This window comes from Pseudopodoces humilis, chromosome 7, assembly GCF_049639895.1.
Source record: "Pseudopodoces humilis isolate 2021_Gansu_Grassland_sample_001 chromosome 7, ASM4963989v1, whole genome shotgun sequence".
NCBI classification, from domain to species: Eukaryota; Metazoa; Chordata; class Aves; order Passeriformes; family Paridae; genus Pseudopodoces; species Pseudopodoces humilis.
This window is the reverse complement of record NC_142206.1, coordinates 46,375,660-46,401,972: the sequence shown is the minus strand read 5'-3', so window position 1 is coordinate 46,401,972 and position 26,313 is coordinate 46,375,660. Positions and strand designations below refer to the sequence as shown.

Below are 26,313 nucleotides of genomic sequence, written 5' to 3'. Positions count from 1 at the left end.
CGTCTTTTACACAGCTGAGCATTCCAGTCTCTGGAGAGAGACATCGCTCGGGTGTTCCGTCCCGGAGAGCTTCATGAGGGATGAGGGTGGAGGGAAGGAAGGGCTGTCTCTAGAAACTGCATCCCACCTCTTCCCGCAGCAGTTCCCTGCTCCAGTCCCACAGTGCGGCGGCGGAGGGCGCACAATACGCGAACCCCACAGAAAGCCGCCCGCCAGCGCCGACCCCACCCCCACCCCGCCGCCATCTTGGGGCCGGGCGGAAGAACTACCGCTCCCAGCCCGCTCGGCGCCGCGGCGCCATCTTGCCGCCGGCAGCTCGGGCGGGGGGCGGCGGCGGCGGCCGAGACATGGCGCTGTTCCCGGCCTTCGCCGGGGCCGCCCAGCCCGGGGAGCCCCCCGCCGGCAGCTCCGAGGGCTCCACGAGAGGTAAAGTCCTGGGAGAACCGTCTTTCCCTTAGCAGCTCTCCGGCAGCCCTCGGCACACGAGGCCCCGCTCCGGCAGTGCCTCGCCCCGCTGTGGAGCGGCGGCGGGGGCGGTGCCGCCGCCGGGTCGGGCCCATCGGCCCCTAACCTTCGTACCGGAGGCTGAGGAGCGCGGCACGGGGGTTTTTGGTTGTTGGTTTTATTATTTTCTTATTTTTGTTTTTCCTTCTTTCCCCACTGGCTTTGGCTGTCTTGAAAAGTGTTTTAATTTCTTGCTTATTAAGCCAAATCATAGTTGTAAAGGACTTTTTTGGAAGGTTGCAAGTGAGATCACGATTCATTGCCTACATTGACTGTTGTAGTTGTTGTCTAGAGAGTGATACTTTTTAAAAAATAAATAATAGTATTAAAATAAATAACACTTTCTGGTGTAATGGCAAGTGGTGAAGTAGGTACTGCGTTTATTAATTCTACTGAACAGGATTTGGACTAACCTTTCCTTTTGCTTGCCAGGTTTTACCACCCTTAAATCTGCCCATTCTCTAGACACCACGGCGAAGGGAAATCAAACAATTATTTACCTAGGTTAAATTTCTTGTATGTTTGGTCCAGTCGATATGGTGCATTAGCTTCTAGTTTTAACCACTTCTGCACTACCCCGATGGCATAAAAATGGTTGATACTCACTCTGCCAGTACAGAGATGTTCTAGCTGCATTTAGGACCCTTTCTGGTAATGACACTTGGTGTAGGGAGTAGTGAACATAAGATCCCAAACTACAACTTCTAGGAATAGAGGAGCTGTTCTGTCAGGCAGATATACAATAAAATTCTCTGGTAATAAGACTTTGGTTATACTTTAAAACTTTGGGAATTTAGCCTTTAAGTTTGTTATGGTAGCCTATGTAGCTTCAGGTAACCTTTCTGGAAGATCAGTTTATACAGAAAAAGATGTAAGACTGACTTATGGATCCCGATTTCAGTTGTTAGCACTTCTTATGGCTTAAATTTTGGTATACTGGAAGCTTTTTGTGTGATAATTATTGACAAAACTGGAACGTAACTTGTTTGGTTTATGTTTTAATAAATATTGTACTTTGTTGTTGGCAACGACATTTTAATGTGAGTTGTAAAAATTAAATATTAACTCACAACCACATTTATGGTGGTGTATATCAAATTTCACACATTCAGCTTGTGAGAACTTGAGAACTTGACAGGCATCTGTCTCTCTGATAGATGGTTCTCTGCTCAGAGCTGATGTGAAGCCAAAGTGCATCATAATACAGAGATCCCAGAGTATTTTGATTTTAATGTGTAAAACTAAGGTGCCTTTAGCAGACATTTAGGACTGCTTGGTAGCTTTATTGTAAAGGTTGAATAATGTATATATGTTGGTCATGTTTCATGCAGCCAACCACTCTGCCTCATACTTTTAAAAACCTTCCCAAACTGTTTCTGAAGTGAAAGTGACGTCTGAAACAGAAACAGAAGCGGTGCTTATGCTTCCTAAGCTGCCCAATTGCTGAGTTGCAGCAGCCCCTAGAGTGCTGCAATTTTCTATATGCTTTGTTACAATTATGTTGTCAAGCTTAATTACCGTTTGGTGGAAGATAAATTGCAAATTTATCTGTAGCCATGAAGAGAGCAGTGGTAATAAGTAACCCTGCTGGCATTAGTAAGCATAATGTGCATCATTTTATATTTGCAGTCTGAACTATGCTGTAGGTCAGATGATGCAGTGAATTTTGTTGAAAGTGGATGTTCAGGATCCTGAGAGGCAACAAAAGGCTTTGTGTAACTCTTAAAAATTGTCTCTCTACATGCACTGTAAATTTTTAATTTTTCTTTTTGCTTGAGAAGGTATAAAGAGAATGTCATTGGATTGCTGCTGCTGTTGTGCTCATAAACATGTAACAAGTACATGCATATTATTGAAAAATAGGTCTTTTATATTTGCTCTGCAAAAATTATAAACTTCTTAGACATTCCACAAGAAAAAAAACTAACAAGTGAAGAGATAGTGTGGAATGCATTGTGATGTTTGAGTTGCTTGTATCCAGCTAACTGATTCACTTGAGATTATTTACAGGCGGTTTGAACTTGCATGTTGCATAATGGCAAAAATTGCTCATTTCTTTCTGAATATTAGGTCAATTTGATTAAATTCTTCAGAAAATACTGTACTTGGAGAATTCTGAACTTCCCTGCTGTAGCCACAGAGGTTGTGGAGTGATTCTTCAATGCATTAAAGGTGCAATTTGATCTTATCTGCTTAGGTAGAACCAAGCTGCAGGAACAGGCTGGGAAATGGTGCATAGTGGTGTTCTGCAGCATATTGGTTGGGCTGGTCATGGGAAGTGTGTTTTGGTTTTGACAGTGCCATGAATTTTGGATTCTCCCATGCACAAAGATGAAGGTTCAGGAGCCAGGGAGGTGATCACTCCTCACGGGGCCTTTTGTAATGGGGTTGGACTCCTGGGAAACACAAACTCTGACTTTGCTTTATTTTATGTATTTTTTGATGTGTTTAACTTAGGTTAACAACTTGTTTTGCAGCCTACTCTGCTTTTAGTCCTTTTGTGGTGACAACTCAGGGACATGAGACAGAAGAAAGCTTTTCATACCAAAATTCTGTTTCTGAAAGAAATACTTTAGAAGGAGGAGAGTTACATAGCTTGACAGACAATGAGTTCATGCTGTTTAAGGAGTACAGGTCAGTGCAGTCAAGAGCACAAAGACAAGAATGTGACAGGAAGAACACTCAGGCAAAAAATGATTGTAAAGAGCAGGGAGGAGAGGCAAGGAGACCAGATTTGGTCCTTATGTTGTCTCTGTCAGTGTGGCACTGGAGGGCTGCTGCTGTTAAATTCTGTATTTGCGCAAAATTACTTATGTTGTTTAATAGCTAAGAGATTTCACATGCTTAAAAGAATTCTAGAAATGAAAACTCTGTGAAAGTCATTATAAAACTTTTAATATCAGTAAAATTATGACAAAAAATATCCCTTTCACATTGTATCAGTGTCTGATCTTATCTGGTGACTGAAATGCAGAGGTATAGATGCAGAATACTTAATGCTGACTAGTGCATCCAAATTAGAATCAAATGGCTTCCTTTCACACTGTTGAAAGGTCTAATGATGTTTCAGTGGTTAGAGAACTGAGAATCCAGTGACATGTTTTGGCCACTTGAATATTCTTATCAGTAGTGGATGGATAAAATTGTCAGTATAATTTGCAGTCAGTAAAGCACACTTTTGTAAGTTTGTATAAGCTTTAAAACATTCATTAACTATACCTTTTGTTTAATTATGCCTTTCTGAATTTTTTTAATTTCACTTTTTGAATATGTAACTAATTTTATTCTATATTGTATGTAGAAATTTATGTATAATTGATATATAGTAGTAAATATGATACAGTAGATTATCTTATATAACAAATTTATATAGTCTATATATAAAACTAGAACTTTTAAATCATAAAAATGATTTTTGGAAAGATTATTTTTTTATGTACAGAGCTGTCTATTAAACATGGAATCTGCTTTCAGTATGAGCTAAATGAAAATTTCATGGAGTGCTTTCCAATATGCTCAATTATTTCACATGACTAAGTGACATTTACTGTGAATTTAACTGTCTGCTGACTAAATTAACCCCCAGCTTAAAAGAAAACAGCAAGCTAATTTGTATTGGTCTCACTTTTTGTTACCTACAGAGTTAGACTGGCTTAGTAACCCAAGCTTCTCTGCAGAGGACGCATTATTACTGCACCAGCGCACTACAGAAGTTGCCAATCTCATTCCTGAAAAATCACCATTAATAAGGTAGAGTGTACTTCAATGTCTTTGGAAATAGCCTCTTTCTTTTGTACTTCTTACCTTTTGTTATATGAGACCAAATTCAGAAGCTAAAAGCTGTTTTTCATTCTACTGTTCAGTATTTAAAAATGCCTGAACTGAGTCGTGTGTAAAAGAATGAATAATGCTTCCATGTCCTTTAACTCAAAATAATGAGAAATTGTATGTATGCAATTACATTCCCATTTTCTTTTTCTCAGACCAGCATTTAAATGATTGTTATTTTGGAATGGAGAGGGAACTGAGCAATCATGATTCTTCATTAGCTTTTGAATGTCTAAAGTGACCCTTAAAATAATGTAAAGATTAAGCATCATCTTTATGATTTTTATGTGGAAACCAGAGAAATCAACCACAGCTGACTTTTTGCTTTTTGAAAAACAGTTGCTGATGTGAACTAATTAAATATTACCTGTATCTGGTTGAGTGTGACTGTAGAACATGCTGGTCAGCTGAAGTGGGTGATTTTATCCTTTCACAGAAAGGAGCTTTAAGCAGCCAGGTTTGCTGAAGAATTGGTTTAAATTAGTTCCCTGGACTAGTTGCTATACTTGGCTTATCTACACTGTAATTAGCACTCAATAGTGAATGCAGTCAGGTTGTAGTTGTCAAGTTCAAAACCTTAGTCACTTTTAATTTGACACAATCTCCCTTGTCTATGATAATTGTTGCTATACATGATAGAGAATATCTTTATAATACCAAGCACACCTAAGTACATCTTTTTCTGTACTTAGTCTTGCATTTACATGCATTGTGTGTTTGAAATGCATGTATGATTTTTTATCAATCATATATTCTGCTGTGTTTCTTCAAATGTTTTTAGGATTTTAATGTCATAAAGCTAAGGATTTTGCAAGTTACCATCAGACAGAATGACATAATAAACCCACCCTATTAATTTTATCTTTGAAAAGGACTTTGTCAAAAAATAGTGTGCAGAAAAATGTTTGGGTGTTTGTTGCTTGGGGTTTTTTTTTTGCCTATTACTTGGATGTTTGTTTTTTAATAAAAACTAATTGGTTTTATCTCAGTTTAGTAAAAACTAACTGCTCCAACCTAGTTGGTGGTTTTGAAAGGGTTTGTTTTAAAGATCTGCTAATGGTTATTCTTTGGTTTCTTCTTCCTTAGGGTCCTTAAAAAAACTGTGTCAGGTCTGTTGCTCGAGATGCCTTTTTTCTGAAATACAATATTTTCTTCTATTGGCATATTAGGAATACTGAGAGTTGTCACTCCTTTCTTTTATTGAAAGATTGCAGAAAAAAAAAAAGTTTAAAGACTTTGTGCTTTAACTAAGGGTTAGAGAAGACCTCCATTATTCATTTGACTACTAGGTGTGGGAATTTTTGTGGTATGTACAGCAATATACATTTGTTTTACCAGAACTCTGTGTCCTTTGTGTGGTCTCTCAATTGCTTGGTTGTCTGTTGTACACAGTGTTATTTATTGCATTATGCTGTATTATATGATAACATTATTCAGTAGTCATCAAAAAATGTTTCTTGATTGGTAAATGTGATTCTTTTAATCTGGAAGTGATTTTAAAAGTGTGGGTTTGATACTTCTTGTATAAGTCATAAAAAACAGGGAAAAAAATTCAGACTTTTTTCTTTTGCAGGCCGCAGTGAAAGATTTCTCAAGTCTTTTGGCTTAAGTTGTTTAGCAAAGTTAGGAAATTTTTATCATCTTGGTCATCTTCATTAATTTGGCAATGTTAACAGATGGATATTTGTACAAATCACACATCAAAATGCCTTGACAATTAGAACATTAAGACTGGTTGTCAGTAATTCCAATAGCCAAAAAATATAATTGTGATTTAATGCAGATTTATATCACTTTTGCAGTATATGTTACTGCTACCTTCTCAAAAATATACAGGGAGAATAAAGATGAGGAGTAAAATGTTCTGAACTTTCTTACAGTGGTATTCCTTAACTTAAGCAGTTTTACTGCTTAGCTGTATAGGTAAATATAAATGTATATACTTTTTTCCAAGCAGGACTTCTTCAAGATCTGAGTTGTCAGAGGAGAGTGATACAGATGAGAGTCTGAAAAAGACAAGTAAGAAAAGGAAAAAGAAAAAGAAAAAGCATCATCACAATAAGAAGACAAAAAAGAAAACCAAAGGAGATTCCAGTAGCAGCGAATCGGATGTGGACACTAAGCACACCAAGGACAAAGGAAGTGGCAAAAGTAGTGAAAAGGAAGCAGCAGCAAAGTATGTATATATTAACACTATGCAAGATGTAAATTCATTGTGTTCTTGTACTTGTCTCTTCAATTGAAATTTTTACCACTCATAAGTCATGTAGAGGCTTCAGTTTTTGTAAGCATCTTGTTCCCTTTCACAGATCTTTTGTGAGGTTTTGGAGAGCAATTGCATTAAACATTCTCAATTGGTGCAAAAATCTTAATATGTGATTGGGTTTGTCTTGTAATGTAACTTCCTCCTCACAAAGTTAAAATTTTAAGACAAAATTTGTTATATGATTTAATATTTCTTTTATATCCATATATTTTGCTTCATACTTTCTGCTTGTAATATTTCTGTGTGAGAATTTGAACAATCAAAATTGTGTTGTGAAATATTCATTAATTCCAGGGGCTCTAAAGTACTGTGTAATTAGTGGAGATGTTATTTTTTATGGAACAAAAAAATAGGCACGTAGTGACTATCATGATCTTTGGGCAGCAAAAGAGGTTCTGTGAATATAGCGATTATCCAGGTTTGGCATACCTAGCTGGGCTTTCCTCAGGCTGTTGGGTTTTTAACATTTCAAGGTGGCCCTATCAAGATGGCTGTGAGTCACCTTCTTCTGGTTCTCTCCATATTTGCTAGTTTGAGCAGCTGTTTTGCCTCTCCTGATTCTCTGGTTCCTGTGTTTTCTTTGGGATCAGCAGCTCTGGCTCTGATTCACCACACTGCAACTACTCCTGAGGATTTGGTGACACTGAGGAGTTGTTACAATTTATGTTGACTGGGTAGTCATTGAATTTCCCCCAATTTACTATTTTTCTCAGGGGGCATTAATCAGGAGCTGAAATCTCAGATTTGTGGGATGTGTCTGTGATAAGGTAACATTTTTTCCCTGTGGAAGAGTGGCAGAGGTACTGAAGATGTTGTCTGATCCTTCTAGCCACACATGGTTCCTCCTTTATGATAACTTTTATTGGATTGTGGTGGCTAAGGCTTCCTTGACTATGAGGAAGGACAGTAAAAATTACTTGAGTGCTAAGCCCATTCTGCTGTGTCCCATCACTCATGTGTGGTGGAAGGGTGCCTAGGTGTGGTTCATAAGCTGTTTGCTAGGTTGGGCCAGCCAGCCAGTGCTTTCCCCAAATAAAAATGTTGAAGTTCTTTCATGGTGTCTTTTTTTACTACTTTCCATAAATTGTTGATGCTGAGAGAATACTGAATTTTCAAAAGACTGGTTTTGCAACCTGAACTACAAAATTGCTCTGAATGTGAAAAGTGGTGTGAAATTTTAGAAAATTTTTCAAGACTCTAAAACTCACATATTTGTAGCGTAATTTCAGATTGCAAATTCATAGTTATCTACAGTTCAGAGGTAGGTGGCAATTTACACTTAAGTTCATTTGTATAACTGTAATCCATAAACCACTTTGATACACACTGTTTAATCAAATGCATGGGTATAATTACATCTAGTCAATCCCCTTACAGATTATTGTCTTTTTCTTGATTGTAACATCAAAGTAAGTTTTGGAAGATAAAAGTACATTTTGGAAGTAGTACTGTGTGGCTTTTGGATTACGGTGTGCCAAGCAATTGATTGGATTGATTGGTTAAATCAGTTATTACCTTTCATAATCATAAATTCAGTTTTTGGAAGAGCAAGGACTTTTGGTGTTTTAATTTGATGGTTCTATTAGTGTCTTTCTAATTGTTTTTTTCAAAGTGTGGGACTGGCTTTTAAGAGTGGATCACATACAATGACTTTGAGTAAGTTAAATTATTAAAAACTACAGAAATGCAATGTTTATTTGGTTATGTAAAAGCTGAATATGTGCACAAATGCTTAGAATATCCTCCTTTTCCTTGTCTGCAGTCTAGGTAAGAAGGCATCAAATGTTACCAGCAGTCGCTCTATCTGGCTTGATGATATCCAGGCCCCCACGGCAGACACCTTCCGGATAGACAAGAAACCAGACCCTGCAAACTGGGCCTACAAATCCTTGTATTGCGGGGACATAGCAAGGTACAGAACGTTGTTCCCAGTTGGTATCCAAACTATCACAGAGTCACTGGAGTCTGTCTGCAACATTTTTACATAGAAGATGAGAAAAGATAACTGAGTAGCTTATTTCAAAATTTGACTTGGTGTTGGGCCAGTGTCAGTGGCAAGTGATATCCGTAGGGGGTCTGTACTGGGACAAGCGCTATCTAATGTGATCTTCGTCAGTGACATGGACAGCAGGATCAAGTGCACTCTCAGTAAGTTTGACAACACTAAGCTGAGTAGTGCAGTTAACGCTCCTGAAGGACAGGATGGCCTCTGGAGGGACCTGAGAAAGCTCAGCAAGGGGGTCCTCATGAGATTTAACAATAGCAAGCTGCTGCACCTGGGTCAGTGCAACCCCGGGTATCAACACAGGCTGGGGGGATGAACAGATCAGAGCAGCCCTGCCAGGGAGGACTTGGGGGTACTGGTTGATGAGAGCAAGTGGATGATGAGCTGGAAATATGTGCTGGCAGCCCAGAAAGCTAGTTCTATCCTGGGCTGCATCCAAAGCAGTGTGGCCAGCAAGACAAGGAAGGGGATTCTGCCCATCCACGCTACGCTGGTGATACCCCACCTGGAGTGCTGCATCCTGCTCTGTAGTCCCCAGCTCAGGAAGGACATCAGCCTTTTGAAATGAGTCCAGAGAAGGGTCACCAGGTTGATTTCAGAGAGCTGGAGCACCTCTCCTATGAGTAAGGGCTGAGAGAATTGGAGTTGTTCAGCCTGGAAAAGAGAAGGCTCCATCCAGTACCTAAAGGGAGCCTACAAGAAAGATGGAGAAGGACTTTTATAAGGGCATGTAGTGACAGGACATGTGGAAATGGTTTTAAACTGAAAATAATAGGTTTTGATTGAATATTAGGAAGAAATTCTTTACTGTGAGGGTGGTGAGGCATTGGAATAGGCTGCCCAGAGACGTGGATGCCCCATCCCTGGAAGTGTTCCTGTAGCCAGGTTGGAAGGAGCTTTGAGCAGCCTAATCTAATAGAAGGTGTCTCTGCCCATGGGGTTGGAATGAGATCATCTGTAAGGCCCCTTCCAACCCAAACCATTCTATAATTCTTGGATAAGTGTTTTAAAAGGCAAAAGATGGTATGAAATAATGGGTATCATGTGCATGATTTTCATTGTTTTTAAAAACATTCTCTGTGTAGCAAACTACAGGGCCATCTGTAGGTGGCAGCATGGGGCAGATTCAAAGGTATGTTTTTGAGGTCAGAAATCCCAGGTTGTGCTATAAATTGTCTTTGGGCAAGTGCTCTTTTTGGTCTCTATTGTTCTGTTTCTGTGTCTGAAAGGGAAGTGAAGGTATTGATTATTTCATACTAGATTGCTCAAGAAGTTTACTTACTTGAGTAGTTTGATACCCTTGTAAGAAAAAAAAAAGCTACAGGTATTTTCTTAGGTATTTTCTTAGCAAACAGATTTCACCCAAATGTTGTAGTAAAATGTGTCTGTACTATGCAATGCTACATTTCAAGTTAGTACAGATGAAATTGCACATTTGATATCCTTAGTGAGTTACTGGTACTGTGATGACCCTTCAGAACATTTCCTTGCATTAATACAGAAGCCCATCCAAAGGAGCCTGAAATTGGCTCGTGCATTATGTGTATGCACTTCTTGATTTTCTCAAGAAAATTGTTTGCTGTATACTGTATATAATTATTTGTGGAGGAGGAAGAATTTGTGGGTTATATTTTTGTAGCATTTTAGGCCTTTGCAATAAAATTGCCTGGTTACAATTTGTTTCAAATTTCTATCACCTTTGGATTGTCAGCTATTTTCTGAGATGAAAAGTATTAGTTTAGCATTGCATGTCACTATATCTACCACTGAAATTTAATTCTTGGTAATATTTGAAGATGGTATTTTCCTGTCTTAGTCCATGGGATTATTGTGGCCTTTATGAACATAGCCTCTCTTTTTCTCTTCACACTCCTCTCCACTTTTTGGTATATAAAATGGACAGAGGGTTAGGGATGCAGAAGGAAATTACTGAACAACCGGTGTCTCATTTTCAGTTTAAAATAATCTAATCTAAGTAACCCTAAATAATGTCTGTTCTTTCTCCAGGTTTGTGTACATGTCTTAAAATGATGGAAAGGAAAAAGGGCTTTCTTCTGCTTGAGTATGACATATATTATTGAACTCAGAAGAAGCTTAGTATGATAGTAGAATCATCATTTCAGGTGCTGAAAGAATTTATAAATTGAAGTCTTAAATAAACAGAAATTTACCAGGTTCTTAAACTTTTGAAAGTCTATGCATACATCATTTGGGTTAATTTGCAAGTATTTCTTTCAAAAAGGAGGTATCTTTTCTAATGTGTATTTCAGAAGATGTCTAATTGTATTTTCCCTTCCAAGGTATAAAAGGAAAGGAGAGTCCTGTCTTGGCATGGATGCAAAGAAACACTGTATAACTTGGGACAGTTCTGCATCAAAAAGGAAGCAAGCACAGAGTCGACCTGAGCGTTACTTTACAAAGAGCAATGTCAAGATGCTGAACACAGATGGGATTCTTGTTCATAATAAAAATTCTCCATCTGATCCACCTGCTTTTATACCAGTTTCCCAAGTGGAATCTGACAATTCTTCTGACACAGCAGAAGTAAATCCTCTTGGGATTTATGATCCATCAACCACAATGTGGCTACAAGGAAAAGGGTCCAAGACTGCAGACAGTGAGTCTGTAAATACACGGCAAGCAATTGAAGAGCCTGGGATAAACATGAACTCTGTTCTAATGGCAAAAGTAGAAGAATATAACAAGAAAGTCAGAGAAAACCCAAGAGATGTTAATGCTTGGATGGAATTTATTTCCTTTCAGGTATGTATTCTAATGGACATTGTTGCTTATAATAAGTAATAAATACATGAGCATTATATTGTAATTTCGTTTGTTTAGAACTATATATCTTTTGTTGGTGAAGAATGAGTTAACTCATCTTCACAAATGTCAGCATGCTTGTGATTGTAGTGATTGCTCTTCCTAAGGTTGTAGTGATGTTTCTTTTTGTTTTAGGATGAATTAATGAGAGGACCTAGCCCTTACGGCAGTAGGGGAGAGCAGGAATCAAGGAGAAAATCACTCAAGTTAATCTTGGAAAAGAAACTGGCCATTTTAGAGAGGGCAATTGAAAGCAATCCAAGTAATGTTGATCTGAAACTTGCCAGGCTGAAGCTTTGCACAGAATTCTGGGAACCACCAGCTTTGATCAAAGAATGGCAGAAGCTGATTTTTTTACATCCCAATAATCCAGAGATGTGGAAGAAATACCTTCTGTTCTGTCAAAGTCAGTTCACTACCTTTTCTGTTTCAAAGATCAACAGTCTCTATGGAAAATGTTTGACAACACTGGCAGCTGTACAGGATGGCAGCATGGTATCCCATCCTCTGCTGCCTGGCACAGAAGAAGCTATGCTGGGTAAGGTTCTTTCTGCATATTATGGTCAGATTGGTCTTCATAGGAGCTAACTGCATTAAGAGCAGATTTTCTATGTATTGCATGAAGCTTTTCTTCTCTTCAAAATGCCTGGCATTTCTTTTCTTCTCTTCTCTTTTCTTCTTCAAAATGCCTGGCATCCTGGTTTCTTAGCTGAGAATTAAAGCAGATACTCAAACCAAATATGGATATAGCAGATCCTTCACTTCCCCAGAAGAGTTTATGATACAACATCCATTAAAGTCTAATGTGCTGAGTGGTTTATAGTACAATGTCAAACTGGAGAATCACAGCCAACAGCCAGAAGATGTGCTTTTATAAAAGGGAGACTTGTGAAACAAGTAATTATCTCTTGTTCAGAAGTTTTACAACTGATTTCTTTAATCCAGAGAATAGAAGGAGCATTACAAGTCTGATGTGAAATTTTGCTGAGAATCCCAGTCTGTAGATGGAGAATTCTAAGCTGTAATACCATGTGATCATGCCTTTTGTATTTCTTCTATGCATACATCTACCACTTTATAATTTATTATATAATTATCCCTGGAAGGAAAATAAGTCACATAGTTAGGATGCTGGAGTGGATTCAGGGAAGAAATGAGTTCATGCTCAGTTCTGGCACGGTCTTTAAATTTATTTGGAGCTACATGACTTAACCTATCCATTTCAATTTTATTTCTCTACCTTGGTGTGTCATTGTGATTATCAATCTGTGGATACATTGAGGAGGGGAAAATATATTCATGTCACCATGAATATTTTTGACTCGTTTTTTTGTGGTTTTTTGGTTTTTTTTTCATTTTGAAACTAGTTTTAAATCTAAAAGAGACTATTAGGGAGGAGTCCATTTTTTTCATGTGTGTCAAAGTCCAAGAAACCTCTTGTTTTTATCTAGTCCTGTAATTCCTGTTGGAGAAATGATGTTATGCAATATCCAGTCTGGACTTAGAGACTGAGATGCTGGGTTACCCAATTAGTTTCAGGTGTTCAGATCTCATACAATCTTTGGCTGATTCATCTTGGATCAAGCACTGGAAAAAGTGCTGCAAAGGAAAAACGCTCTACTGGCCAGTGGATATTGTACAGCCTGATAGTTTCTAATTGCTTCTACTGTCTCTGATTTCCAATATTTCAGTCACTTCGTACACTAACCACAATGAATGATTCTCAAGACAAAGGTTTTACTCAGAATCTGTTTTCGGAAATGAGAAGGTTTTTCTTTCATTTTATTTTCCTGCACATATTGGAACATATGTGACTCATGAAATACAAACTCATGAAGCAGTTTGTCAACTGCTATGAGAATTTTTTTTTAATAGAGTTATTTTAGCAAGTTAATTAATATTAGATTGATGTTTTTCTAAATACTTTATTGCTAGCAATATCCATAGATAGCTTAAAATGAAAATGAACTCAAATTCATGAGTGGAAACAAGCAACTTCTTGTTGTTCTGTATTAAGCCTATAGTTATTTATTTATGAACACTCTCAAGTACTTTATTTTTCCTCTTCAGAGGATAGGATTAGAGAAATTTCCACTGGGACATCTCTTGATTTGAGATTCCTTTATTAGTGACTCAACTGTGTAATTCTTGGGCTGAGTTTTAATTGACAGTGTACTTATTAGGAAGGTTACCAAATTGTTCATTAAGGTAAATACACAGGGTATTTCACAATCTAATTATGAGTTGAGTAGCACTGAGGGTGTACCTTAGGCTTGTATCTTCAACCTTTTACCTTTGCTAAGGACAAAGTGTAAGAGCTCTAATTTTAAACAGTGGGGGACTGTGCCATCTAGTGTTCAGTATGCAGTACTATCTGCTTGGAAATAGGTGGGTGTTTTTTTAAAGTATTGAAAAATTTTAAAAGTTAAAGCTTAATTTAAAATGGTAGATCGGCCTATACGTAAATTTTGAGGTAAGAATTTATAATAATTAAAATTTACTAGGAACTGTTAATGTAAAGCAGATGAATATAAAGTATTCTTAAGTTTTGCTGTGTAAAGGGAGTCCTGTTTTTCAAATTATACCTACTGGTTAGGGAAAAACATCCTTATCTTGTAGGTCATTTCATTTGCAGAAGTGTCTTAGCATCATGGACAGAATTAGATATGTATTCGTGCTGTTTTCAGTTTTTGCCACAAAGAAAATGCTGATCTTTGCATTTCTTCAAATACCTTTCTGGTTTCTAAAATGCAGGAAATTTTACACTGTAATTTATTTTTGGCACCCAGTTTGGCAGCAAATCCTGATGAGGCATTTTCTACATTCAGAGTATTTTAATCAAAGTTCATCTCTGAAGCTGGGAGAGTAGTAAAGGACAGTTTTTCACTGTCAGTTTGATGCAGAGCCTAAATTAGTTAAAATACTTGGGAAGACTATTATAAACATAATAATTGTTTTCGTTGTTTAAATATCTTCAGAAATCTCAGTCTTTTTTAGCAGGAATAATCACTGACTTTGCAGAAAAAATTGGATTAAATGCCTAGTTTGTATAGTCTGGCTGAATTCAGGTTTTATGTGTATACATCTGATATATGTCTAAATTCAGATAAAAGGAGTAAATAATTTCCCATATATTAAATATAAGATCATGATTAAAAGCAGTTGCTGCTAACCTATGTTGTTACATGTGTGCATCTAGACACCTAAATATTTGGATTGTTTAAAACCCTCCAAATTCAATGTGTTTAATGAAGGAACAGTAGTATTTAAAGAACACTTTTGCTGTTTTCAGTGACAAGCTGTCAGTGACTTGTTTGTCTCTTTGTGAGCTTGGGGTTTTTTGCAAGTCGATTATGATTTGAAGCAATTTGAACGGCTTCTATTATGTAAAGACTTGAGTGTCACTTGGAGTGATTGAGTATCACTGAAATGTCCTTGAGCTGCGTCATGGAGGTATTTGTAATACCTGTTACTTCTCCAGCTCTTTTGTGGAAGACTCTCTTTTCAGAATATGAAGAGAAACACTAGGACTTTGCTTCCCTTTTGAAGCTGAGACTGAGGCTCAATGCACAGTAGGGATATGGCAGTGGTTAGACAAATAATTTGTTGAAGAGTGAGGGATAGGGCTTTTCCCTACTTTTAAGCAGTAGTATTTTGACGAGAAGACTGGACTTCTCCTAACTTAAGTCTTACATAAAGAAAAAGGGAATGACAATGGGAATGTAAATGATACATTGCCAGGATATTATCAATGTAAATATCTCATGCAAAACTGAGGCAAAAAGTATTTTTCTTGTTAGCACCTCCTGTGTGCATTGTAATAACGCCCAGCATCTTCAAAGAGGGCTATGGCATGCTGACAGATGTTGGATACAGTGAAGTTCAGACCATTGTGTCTAAGTTTTTATCAGTAAGGACAGTGCATGGATGGCATGAATAAAAATCATCTCTTTGGCACATTTAAAGTGAGCAGTCTTAAAGTTCATTAAACTGACAATTTTGACATGCATTTGTGCTGGTTACTCTTCATATTTTGGATTTTGATACTGTTCCGAAACAATTATGTTCTACAGCATGTCATGTATGTATTTTTATATTTGTGGACTGTAATAAAATACTTTGCAACAAAATTTGAAATACTAAAATTTTATCTTCTTTTCTTTACAGCTATATTTATTCAGCAATGCCACTTTCTGAGACAGGCTGGCCATTCTGAGAAAGCAGTGTCCTTGTTTCAGGCTCTGATTGACTTCACCTTCTTTAAACCTGACAGTGTAAAAGATCTGCCAACAAGGGGACAGGTAGCAATTTCCATTTAAATGGGTGTGTGTCTTTATGTATTACAGAAAATGCTGTACCAGAAAAATGTTGATGAATTTTTAAGGACATAGGGAAATATTTTGGTTAACAGCTTACTTAGAGGTTCTTCAAGGTGATGCTTGCATTGAAAAAATGCTTGTGGGTCCTCTGGAACTACAGGCCAAATGGCTACTTTTACTGTATATAATAGAAGTGTGATAACCAGTAGTTTCATATATTTTTTAATAATTAAAAATGGAAAAAAATGGAGCTAGCTGACCAATGTCTGTGTCTAGTTAGCACTTACCCTACTTCTTTTTCCCCAAAATGCTATTGTTTTGTTACTGGTGATGGAGAGGCTGATAGGACATTAAATCTTTCTGTTCAGACTGCTTTTGCAAAAGTTTCTTAGGTTCTCTGTTACCTATTTCCATTCATTTGATGGTTACATTAGGAACACTCTCATGCCTTCAAATGCCTTTTATTTGACCCATGAGATTCTGTTCAGCTTATAATGGTAAATGTTGAAGTACTAAATAATTTTTTCTCTTAATTTGTTCAGGAGAATGTCGCACGTGCACCCCACTAATAATAAGGAAGTTAATATTTAGATGCCAATATCATCATCCCACGGAACTGTTAGGAACTGTTTCCTTTTTAATGAGTGGTAGAAAGGCCACCATTTAGGCAGCTGGGCTACTGTAGAGGATAAAAATTGAATTTGCTTCACTTACCTCACTGTCTTCCGCAGAAACGCAGACTCTATCTGGTGTCCTGATTAATACTGTTACCCACAAATGGAGCAATCTTACAGGTCAAAAAATAGTGATGTCTTCTTAAAGAGCTAAAATTTAGCGTTCAGGAATAGCTATCATGGAGGATTTGGTGTAGTTGCACAGATACATGTAGTTACAGTTCCAGTCATTTGAAAAACTGCATTATTGTCTGTAGTATTTAAAAAATCTTAGAGAAGGATGAAAAGGAGCCTTGATTCAAAAGGACCATGTTTAGGTTGGAAAGTGCAGCTCTTGAAAAGAGGAAAATGCCAGATTTACAGCTGATCACACATTCTGCTGTCCTACAGAAGTGTTATGACTCAGCCTGGAATTACTTGTTTCCGTACTGTTTTCACAGTTCACTTTCTCACTTGCAGCAAAGAATAAATCCATGAAGAGCAGAATTATACTTTGCAGTTTGCTGTAAGCCTGGAATTTTCTCATGTGTTGATGCTTGGCTTTTCTTGGAGTAAATTTTATTGTTAATACTTGTATTAACAATCATATCTCAATGTCCGAGCCAAGGGTTGATACACAGGGGAAGCATTTAATAGGTGAGAGATTATCATTAGAGTTTAGGATACACAAAGCAGAGGAGGGATTGATGAATCTAGACATAACTGATTGCATACTGGCAGTGACAAAGTCACTAGAACTAGAACCCTGAACTTCTGATTCACTGGAAAGTGCCTTGACTTTTTTGGCCACCCTCAAACCTGAAAGATTAAAGTCCTTACTGATATTTTTCTCTTGTCTTTAATCCGGTCATATTTATGTGCAGCTGTAACATTTTGATTTGACCATAGGTGTGTGATTGAGTTACCATTCCATTAGCCAAATTCTTCATGGTCCTACAGAAGTTGGGGAGGAGGGGAGTTTAGGGTTCTGAAAGCCACACCTTGGGAGCTTTGGATCTTTATCCTTGGAAGATCTATAAAGGACTGTAGACACAAAAGTATTTTGCTTTCTTTTAAGCCTGTTACCTTTTATAACAATCTTTATTTTCATGAGAGGAGCTGATGACGGTCCTTGTGTGCCACATCCGTACCTGAAGTACTCAATTGTTCCTGCTGAATCTTAAGCTGTATCTAATGAAGTCTTCAGATACACAAATTATATCCAGATACATGCTTGTAGGGTCTGTGAAACCTAAGTAGACAGAGATCATGTCTGTACAACAGCAACAATTATTTTTCTATATGTTTTGTTTTGGTCCTGTCAAAAACAATAGGTGGAATTCTTTGAACCCTTTTGGGATAGTGGAGAACCACGAATTGGAGAAAAAGGAGCAAGAGGCTGGAAAGCATGGATGCACCAACAGGAAAAGGGTGGCTGGGTTGTTCTTAAGCCTGGTATGTGTGTCTCAATATGTGTAGTTGTAGGTCTATGTGTTCTAAACATTTTGATTAGAATTATATAATCTGATTCTTGTCATGTTGTTGCATACAAGTTTTAAAAAAACATCTGATATCAAAGATAAAAAAACTGATATCAAGATAATATATATATATCATACTTCACAGGGAATAGCATGTGTTCAAGGTTTTATGTACTATATTGTTTATGAAACATTGTTGTCCTTCCTACAATAAAAATTAGAGGAGAGAAAGGCATATCCTCCACTTCATGTTGAAAAAGCTAGAGGTGTGAGTACTTGGTGGAGATTCACACCCATCAAAAGTAAAAGGAAGCTACTTCCCTTAAGACCTTTTCACCATATTAGTAGGGTGAGGTGGGATTATGTTATTAATGACAGTTGCCTCAAGGACACCTAGACTTATGATTCTGTTTCTGGAATCAGATTTCAGTTTCTCAAGTAAAGGTATAGCTAAAATCGGAGGAAAATATTTCCTTTCTGTTTGTGATGCAGAAAATGAAGGAATTATGTCTTCACTTGGCTGGAGACATTCTGGATGAGCAGGGATGCAGAAAACACTCCCTGCTGCTTATCCTTACCTTATCTTGTGATCTACAGCACTTCCTTTCATGTCAAGTACTATTTCTCAAGCAGATACAGCTTGTAGGGAAGCAGGAGGCAGGAATGTGTCTGACCAAAGATGAGCGGTCTTTGCTTTTGCTGCTCCTGCTGTAGCAGCTTTGATGAAGCATGTTTGGGTCTGCTTTTAGTAAACAAAGGAAGTGAAAGATAATTATGTGCCTCCCTTGTCCCTGGATTATGATGGAACTTCCTTGGCCCTTAACTGAAGTCAGCAGTTTCATTTTTGCTGGCTCTAGAAATTTGTTCACAAATTGAGGAGACTCAGTATAGAGAAGAGGACCACTGCCAGTCTTGGGCAGCTCCAGTTTATATACCAGTGCTTTCCCCATATGTCAACCCCTAAAGTTCAGGTGCAATTTTCAATTGAGTGTGTTCATTAAAAACTATCAGGTGTCTTGAAACTTTGATTAGATTGTGGAAATGCTGTCTTTTTTCATGATGTTGCTGACTAAAGGAGATACTATTGGTCACAAAAATATAGAGTAAAAATCTTGCAACCACCTGTTTGTTTTACCTGAAATTTAAGAAGAACTGGGGTTGTGAGTGTTTCACCTAGTTAATGGAAGATGTCAGGATCAAGAATTTGGAGGTGGTGTAGAAATTACTTGATTTTTATAATGCAGGCAACCATTAAATTTTGAGGGCTATTTTTCATCTCAGCAATAAAAAAGAAACATCTCTACAAGCTTTCCCTTTGCCTATAGGTGCTCATCAGTTTCTGCACAGAATTAATATATTGCTGTCAGAGGAAAAATATGGTAATTTCATCCAATAGTCCAGAAAGATTATCATAAAAGTGGGATGTGGTTAAGCACTTCTTTTTTTGTGTCTAACTATGTGGGTTGTTTCAACTGCATATTAAAATGTTGAAATTACCACTTATTAAAAAGCAAAATGGCCAAACTTGTTTTGCAGTGTTTAATATTAAAGTACTGTTTTTTATGTACAGTGGTTTTCTCAAAATGTTTTATGCACGCTGGTATTCATAGAGCATACTTGAAATTTTATGCCCAGGTATGAAGTGAAGAATCTAAATTGCACAAAAGGATGACTGACTATTGGCTGTTGCTTGCAAATTGCTGTTGATAAAAGTGGTCCACAGCCTGTCATTGTTTTCTTTTCTCCCCTGTGAAAAAGTTTGACTGCTGACACTGATTCACAACTTCTAAAAGTTTGGAAGCTTCCTACCTTCCTATTCTTACAGAGTTGGTGTCAAAACCCAGAACTGTGATGTGGAAAGTCTCAGCTATGTCTTGTGTGTTTTTTTATTAACACTATCTTTATTTCCATTGTTAAAGTAGTTAAAGTGTGTCATGCCTGGCCTTTGAATTTGGTGGGATAATTTTTTTAAATAATTTTTGTGTGTGTATATACTGATTTGATTGTAGATGATGAGGATGATGAAGACATAGATGAGGATCAAGAAATAAAAGATAAAACTCTTCCCAAGTGGCATATTTGGTTGGATATTGAATATTCGCGTGAGGCAAGGCACTGGTTACCTTGGAGGCCAGACAAAACTGAGAAGGAAACTGAAGAAGATTGTGAAGATCCAGAAAGACAGGTCACTGTGATATTAATAGAACAAGGAGAGATGATAAACCTAGTTATCCTTTAATTTTAATTCATTGCCATATTTGTGGATATTTTAGAAGAGTAATACTTTTCTTTGTTTGGAAAAAAGATTTTTTCTTTGAAATTCAAAATTTGCCTGAGGTTTTGTGCTGAGACTTTTGAAAACCATGGTAAGCTCATGGTAAGCTTTGGAAAGTCTGCAGGCAAATACTCTGTCTTTGCTGTTCAGTGATTCCTGTCATCTGTGTGAAGAAATCTCACAGAAATATGTGTTTAAGAAGAGATGTGCATTAAATAAACAAAGGTTTCATTGCCTTCAAGTCAGATAGTTGGGTATTTTTTATTCCTTGGGAAATAGGTCAAGTCAGACATTGATTTTCAAATTAAAATGTGTTAAAAGGCCTATGAATAGTCTTCCAGACCATAATTTTGTAAATTTTCTATGGAGGTCTTTGTTGTTCATAGGCAAAGAAATCCCTTGAGAACAAATTTATAGTCTGACTAGAAAAACAGATTGCTTGTTTAACTTATACATTTTTAATTTTAATGACATTTTGATACCAGTTAATGGGAATTCTAAATCCTATAGATTTGAAAATGTTCTTTAATTACATAAATTACAGATTTGCTGCTTTTGTTTGATTGTATAAATTAATGGAATTTGTTTTAATTTGGATTTTTTTAGGTGTTATTTGATGATCTTGGACCATCTTTAATCCGTCTTTCTAATCCAAAGCTTCAACATCAACTATTGTACTCTTTTTTGCAATTTCTGGGAGTTCCATGTACAAGTAAACTCTTTCCTTCTAGTCTCTATATTGCCATGGATGAAAATAACATCTTTGACAGTGTGCTTTATGATGATAAACCACTGACTTCAGTTGATTTTCCACTTTCTGGATTCAACAGTATTGGTCATATGGATACAATGTCAAGAGGCAGACATCAGATAGGCCACTATAAAGAAGGAGAGGAGTTCATACAGAATGTCTTCCATGTTCTGTCCCAGATATTTACAGGAAAGGAAAAATCTAACCTGGCTATTTGTTGGCTACAGTATGAAATATCTAAGGTAATGAGGAGTCTGCATATAATCAATTTTGTGATGTGTGGCTTTCTTCTGTATTAATGTTTATATTGTATTAAAAGAAAAATCCTGATGAAAGCTGTCTTGAAGGACTAAGTATTCAAATCAAGAAATGCCAGTTAAGATTGCACAAGAGAAAAAAAAGAAAACCAAACACCCCTTTTCTTCAGTACATGTTTAACAGTGGCATAACTGTAGCAAGCTATTCTTTTAAGTTTCACGTAAATGTTATTATATGATAATATATAATTTTACAATTATATTATAAAAAAATGCTGTGAGGGTGTTTTTTCTCTTTTCTGCTTCCATCCCTCTCAAAATATGCTGTGTTTATTTTCTCCTGCAGGTAATTCAATGTCTCCAAGCAAAAAAGAAAAAGAAGCTAAAAGCACAAGGGAGGAAGAGTAAGAAGTTGGCCAAAAATTTCCTTAAAGCACCTGACAACCGAAACAACCTTTCTCTCTGGAAACTCTATGCCTACCTAGAATGGCTGCTTGGTAACACAGATGATTCCAGGAAGGTGTTTGACACAGCTCTTGGCACAGCAGGGACAGGAGGATTGAAGAGTGCCCAGCTCTGCAGCCTCAGCCTGCTCTACGCTCAGCTGGAAGTGGAACTGCTAGAAAGTACAGAAGGAGCTGTTATGTCACGTGCTGTTCATATATTGACCAAATTGACTGAGAATGGACCATATGTGCCCTATAGTGGACAAGTGTTACCTGTGAATGTCTTGAAAGCTCGTAAAACATATGAACATGCACTTCAAGATTATTTAAGTAAAACACCAGTTTCTGATCAGGATCAGGTCAAGGATACTGATCAGCTGGTTAGCCTGGTTGGTTGTTATGCACTGTTCCAGTATTTGACTGTTGGGATTGATGCTGCAGTATTAATATATACACAGGCTTCAGAAAAACTTGAAGCTTCTGGTTCACGGAAATGTGAAAATACTGGAGAGAATTTTGGTATCCTAGATTTTCCCACTGCTCTTGAAGCTGTCACACTGCTGCATACAAATTTACTGAGATTCCACATGAAAATTAGTGTTTATCCTTTGAATCCCCTGCGAGAGGCACTAACGGAGGCTCTGAAACGGTATCCTAGCAACCAGTCTCTTTGGAGGTCATACATCCACATCCAAAGGAAGTCTCACAGCGCGAGCAAAGCACGAAGATTTTTTGATAGTGTCACAAGGTCTACTAACTCTTTAGAGCCATGGTTGTTTGCAATCCAAGCAGAGCAGATGAGAAAAAAACTCACAGAGAAGGTTCAGAGGTAACATCTTGCTGCTCCTTACAATTATGCTTTTTTGAGTCTGTCTAATCATTCAACAGAGGAGAGAAAATGCTATCACAGTTCTCATTCTGCAGATGAAGAAGCTGTAGCTGAAGGGCTTTTGTTCAAGGCTGAACAGGAAGTCAGTGGCAGAATCTTGAACAGAATAAAAGCCCTGGGTGATAGCCTTATGTCCTTTCTACTTTGCCCAGTTTGTGCTTGAATTTGTTTGCTACTAGCATCAGGATGATACACATTTCTTTAGGGAATTTTTAAATAGCTAAGCCTGCTTACATGGCTAAGAGAGACACTTTGAGCTTAAAAACTGCTGCATTTTAGTACTACAGCAGTAAAGAGCATAATACAGAGCTATGCTGCAGTTTCTGCCTGAGCTGGCTGCCCTACTTTACTTGTGAATCACAGGATACAGTTGTGGCAGATCTGTTTCCATAGTGAGTCCCTGAGAGTTTAGTTTTTGTATGGGGCTGGTACAAGAGGCTGGAAATTCCATGAATTCACAGTGGTCTGGGCTCAGATTTTTTGCTCCTGAGAAAGGAGGAAAGGGTAGGAGATATGAGGGAACAAGGTATGCGTTCATTCTTGGAGCTTAGTCTCTTAACTGTTGTCTTCTCATTGTTTGGAGCTACCTATCCACCGCTGCCTACAGATCTCCAGTGACATCGATAGTTTGGTTGTTTGTGTCTGCACACAACAAGGATTTCTAGGAAACAGTTACCTGGAAGTTTTACAGAGCTGTAAGCTCACAATATTCACACCTGGTGAAATTACATAATTACTAGTATACTTTGAAATAATGGTGCATCACTTCTTTGATTGCTGCAGGCTGGCAACAGGCATTCAGACATGATAGTGATGTTCCTGAGCTGTTAGTCTGTGTCATCCTAAATTGTTATAAGAATTCTATGACCACCATATGTAAAGGAGGATTGCCATTTGATTTACTGTTGATTTCAGATTAACACTATGATAGGTTTTCATTATTGGAACTGAAAATTTCAGAATTATTTTCTCTGTGACTTTGAGTTTCTTTCCAGATTGTTCACTGCTAGTGAAGCCTTTCCTATGGATTATATTTATAGGGGACAAGTTAGTATTGCAAGAGCAGAGCTGAACTACTGCATCAGGGAGATAGAGATAAGTGGCCTGTCAGTCATGCATAAAACTAATGGTTTGTGATGTTGTGACAAAATAAGAAAATTACTGTGCTGTGTCTGACTATTTCATATTCTAGTTTCTATTTCTACTTAAGTGGAATTCAGATGAAAAAATGAATACAAAGGGTAAAACAGGAACATTTTTTAAATCACTGTTAGGTACATGGCTTCAAAAGTTTCACTCCATGTGGAGTAGTTACATAATTTCCCCTCAAGGCAAAAGTTAAGATGTGAGGGAAAATTACTTCAAAGACACATGAAAAAAAAAGAGATAGGTTAGGAGCCAAGTGTTAAAGGTGACTGGAACAAGCTGGCAGGCTAAGAGAACATGCACAGACAAGTGATGTTGCCATCAGTGTTCCAGTCTGTTTCTTCAAGCTCAAGCATCAAAAGTAAGCCAGTCTGTATCAGCTGTTGAAGGAGAACAGTGCTTTGGTGAAAACTACATACCTGCTTTTGTGTTCTGCCTGGAACTTAAGGGATTTGAATCTCTGGTTGGAAATTATGTTGTAATTGTGGTTGAAATCCAGAGTTGTAATTTTGACTTTAATCGAAGACAAATGTATGGCCTTACAAAAGTGAGGGGTAAATTAGAAGAAACTTGCCTGAGCACCGAAAGATGTGCTGATCCAGACTTGAATTTCTTTTGAGCTGCTCTGCCAAGCTTAGAATGATAAATAATCTTGGAGGTAGGCTAAGATGTTTTAAGATCGTATGATAGTGGATTATCATGTTCAAAGAGAAATTATTTTTGAATATGCTACACGAATTTTTACAAAAATACTTTATTTATATTTTTTCCTAATTTTTCTATTTAGAAATGTGTTGATTACATTAGCAAGTGCTAAAAATCTAGTTTATAACATTGAGTTTATAGCATGAATTACAGAAACATGTCTATATAATACAGTGCTGTGAACAGAGACAGTGCATCATTCTTTACCCCTCCTTACCTGGATGTGGTCCCTTGGCTTGGGTTTTTAAAGGACTGTTGTTTATTTCCTCTATGTTTCAGGGCAGATGTTGGTGAAATACATTGCACTATTCCTGAAACTGGATTAACAAATCGGATTGTAGCTCTATTTGAACATGCAGTTCAGAGTGAAAATGGTACCCATTGTCCACTGCTATGGAGAATGTATTTGAAATTTATGGTAAGAAGAAGAGTATCTGTTTTGTTTTGTTTTACCACATTTGGAATTCTTTTAAACACTTCAGGAATACTGCTTAGAAAAATGAATACTAAATGCTGCTATGCCTCTTTGATTTGCAAGGTGATATATTTGATTTGTACTGCTCCTTTTTGTTGGGAACATTAAGGAAAAAGTAATTCACATGGATTAGGAGTAATAGCTTCTGACAGTGTAGTCTTAATATAGATGCAGACATTGTGTCTTGTCATCTTATATAGATAAAAAGTATGTCATAAGATACCAATATATGTCAAGCTGCTTTCCAGTGGAGTAGACCCCAGCATATATTGGTGCAGGAATTTGCACTTCCTGTTGAACCTGAAGGTTCCTGTCAGCTGATTTCTTCATCCCGTTGTGATCTCTTTGGATGGCAACATGACCCTGTGTGTATCAGCCTCCTGTCACTTTTGTGTGCTCTGCAGGCTTGCTGAGGGTGTGCTCTGCACCATTAGCCAGATCATTAACAAAGGTGTTAAATGAGATTGGTCCCAGTAGTGTCCCCAGGCGTACTGCTTGTCACTGACATGTAACTAGACTTGTTCCACAGATCACCACCCTCTGGGCCCAGACTTTGAAACAGTTTTCTCACTGTGCATCCAATTCTTTTGTCAACTGCTTATTTAGGAGGCTCTTACAGGAGACAGTATCAAAGGCCTTACTGAAGTCCAGATAGACAATGTCCACTGGTCTCCCCTTATCCACCAGGCCAGTCATTTCATCATGGCAGTTTACTGAGTTGGTCAGTCATGACTTTTAGTGAATTCATACTGTCTGCTGCTGATTTTCTTTTCACTCACATGCCTGGAAATGGTTTTCAGGGTTAGCTGTTCTGTCACCTTCCCAAGGTATGAGGTGAGGCCAATGAGCCTGTAGTTCACTGGGTACATCTTCTTTCCCTTCTTGAAAGCAAGAGTGGTGTTTTACTTCCTTCAGTCTTTGGGTCCTTCTCCCAGTTGCTGTGATCAATCAAAGATTGTCAAGAGTGACCTCTCAGTGACATCTGCCAGCTCCCTCAACACTTGAGGTGCAGGTCATACGCAAAATAAATGCATGGTAGGCAAAACATAGCTGTAGCTTCTATAACTTCGACAGTCTTTTGAATCTTAAAAGCTGCATATGAAAGTTATGTTAACTGGCACTGCAGTTTAATGCTAAAAAACAGTAATGTTTGTTTCTTCCATAGTTCCCCATGGAAGTACATAAATAAAATCAACTTCATATAGTCAGCTTTGCCATCTTGGCTTTCTTGCTTCTCCAAAGTACAGTGTGGAAGATGAAAACACCCAAGTAATTGAGAAAATTCTGTTGATGTCCCCTGGTGTAATGAGTTGTCAGAGGGGGATCAGCAGTCAGAAGGCTGTGAAATAGAGAGGAGGCAGGGAAGGAGAGATCGTTTTGTGTTTGAGAATACCTCTTGTGTGGAATTGTTAATTGTGACCATTTCTACACAAATACATGCTTTTAAATATTTTATACAACTTTGTATGAAGGAATGTACAACTGAATTA

General features: G+C 37.6%; 1 protein-coding gene across 2 annotated transcripts in view; it reads left to right on the top strand.

Moving 5' to 3' along the window:
• Nucleotides 1–320: 320 nt before the first annotated feature.
• The window catches only part of NRDE2 (NRDE-2, necessary for RNA interference, domain containing), a 28,236-nt gene continuing 2,243 nt past the window's right edge, over nt 321–26,313 (top strand). Inside the window, exons 1-12 of one of the 2 annotated variants that reach the window (XM_005520195.3) lie at nt 321–426; nt 4,146–4,254; nt 6,290–6,508; nt 8,361–8,510; nt 10,904–11,366; nt 11,562–11,964; nt 15,594–15,727; nt 17,733–17,853; nt 19,889–20,064; nt 20,761–21,147; nt 21,509–22,437; nt 24,628–24,766. In XM_005520195.3, the coding sequence (XP_005520252.2) occupies nt 348–426; nt 4,146–4,254; nt 6,290–6,508; nt 8,361–8,510; nt 10,904–11,366; nt 11,562–11,964; nt 15,594–15,727; nt 17,733–17,853; nt 19,889–20,064; nt 20,761–21,147; nt 21,509–22,437; nt 24,628–24,766 (3,309 nt within the window). In that variant the 5' untranslated portion in view covers nt 321–347. Of the gene's footprint in view, nt 427–3,088; nt 3,139–4,145; nt 4,255–6,289; nt 6,509–8,360; nt 8,511–10,903; nt 11,367–11,561; nt 11,965–15,593; nt 15,728–17,732; nt 17,854–19,888; nt 20,065–20,760; nt 21,148–21,508; nt 22,438–24,627; nt 24,767–26,313 lie in introns of those variants that run through there. The other variant, XM_014250045.2, reaches the window with a different exon arrangement.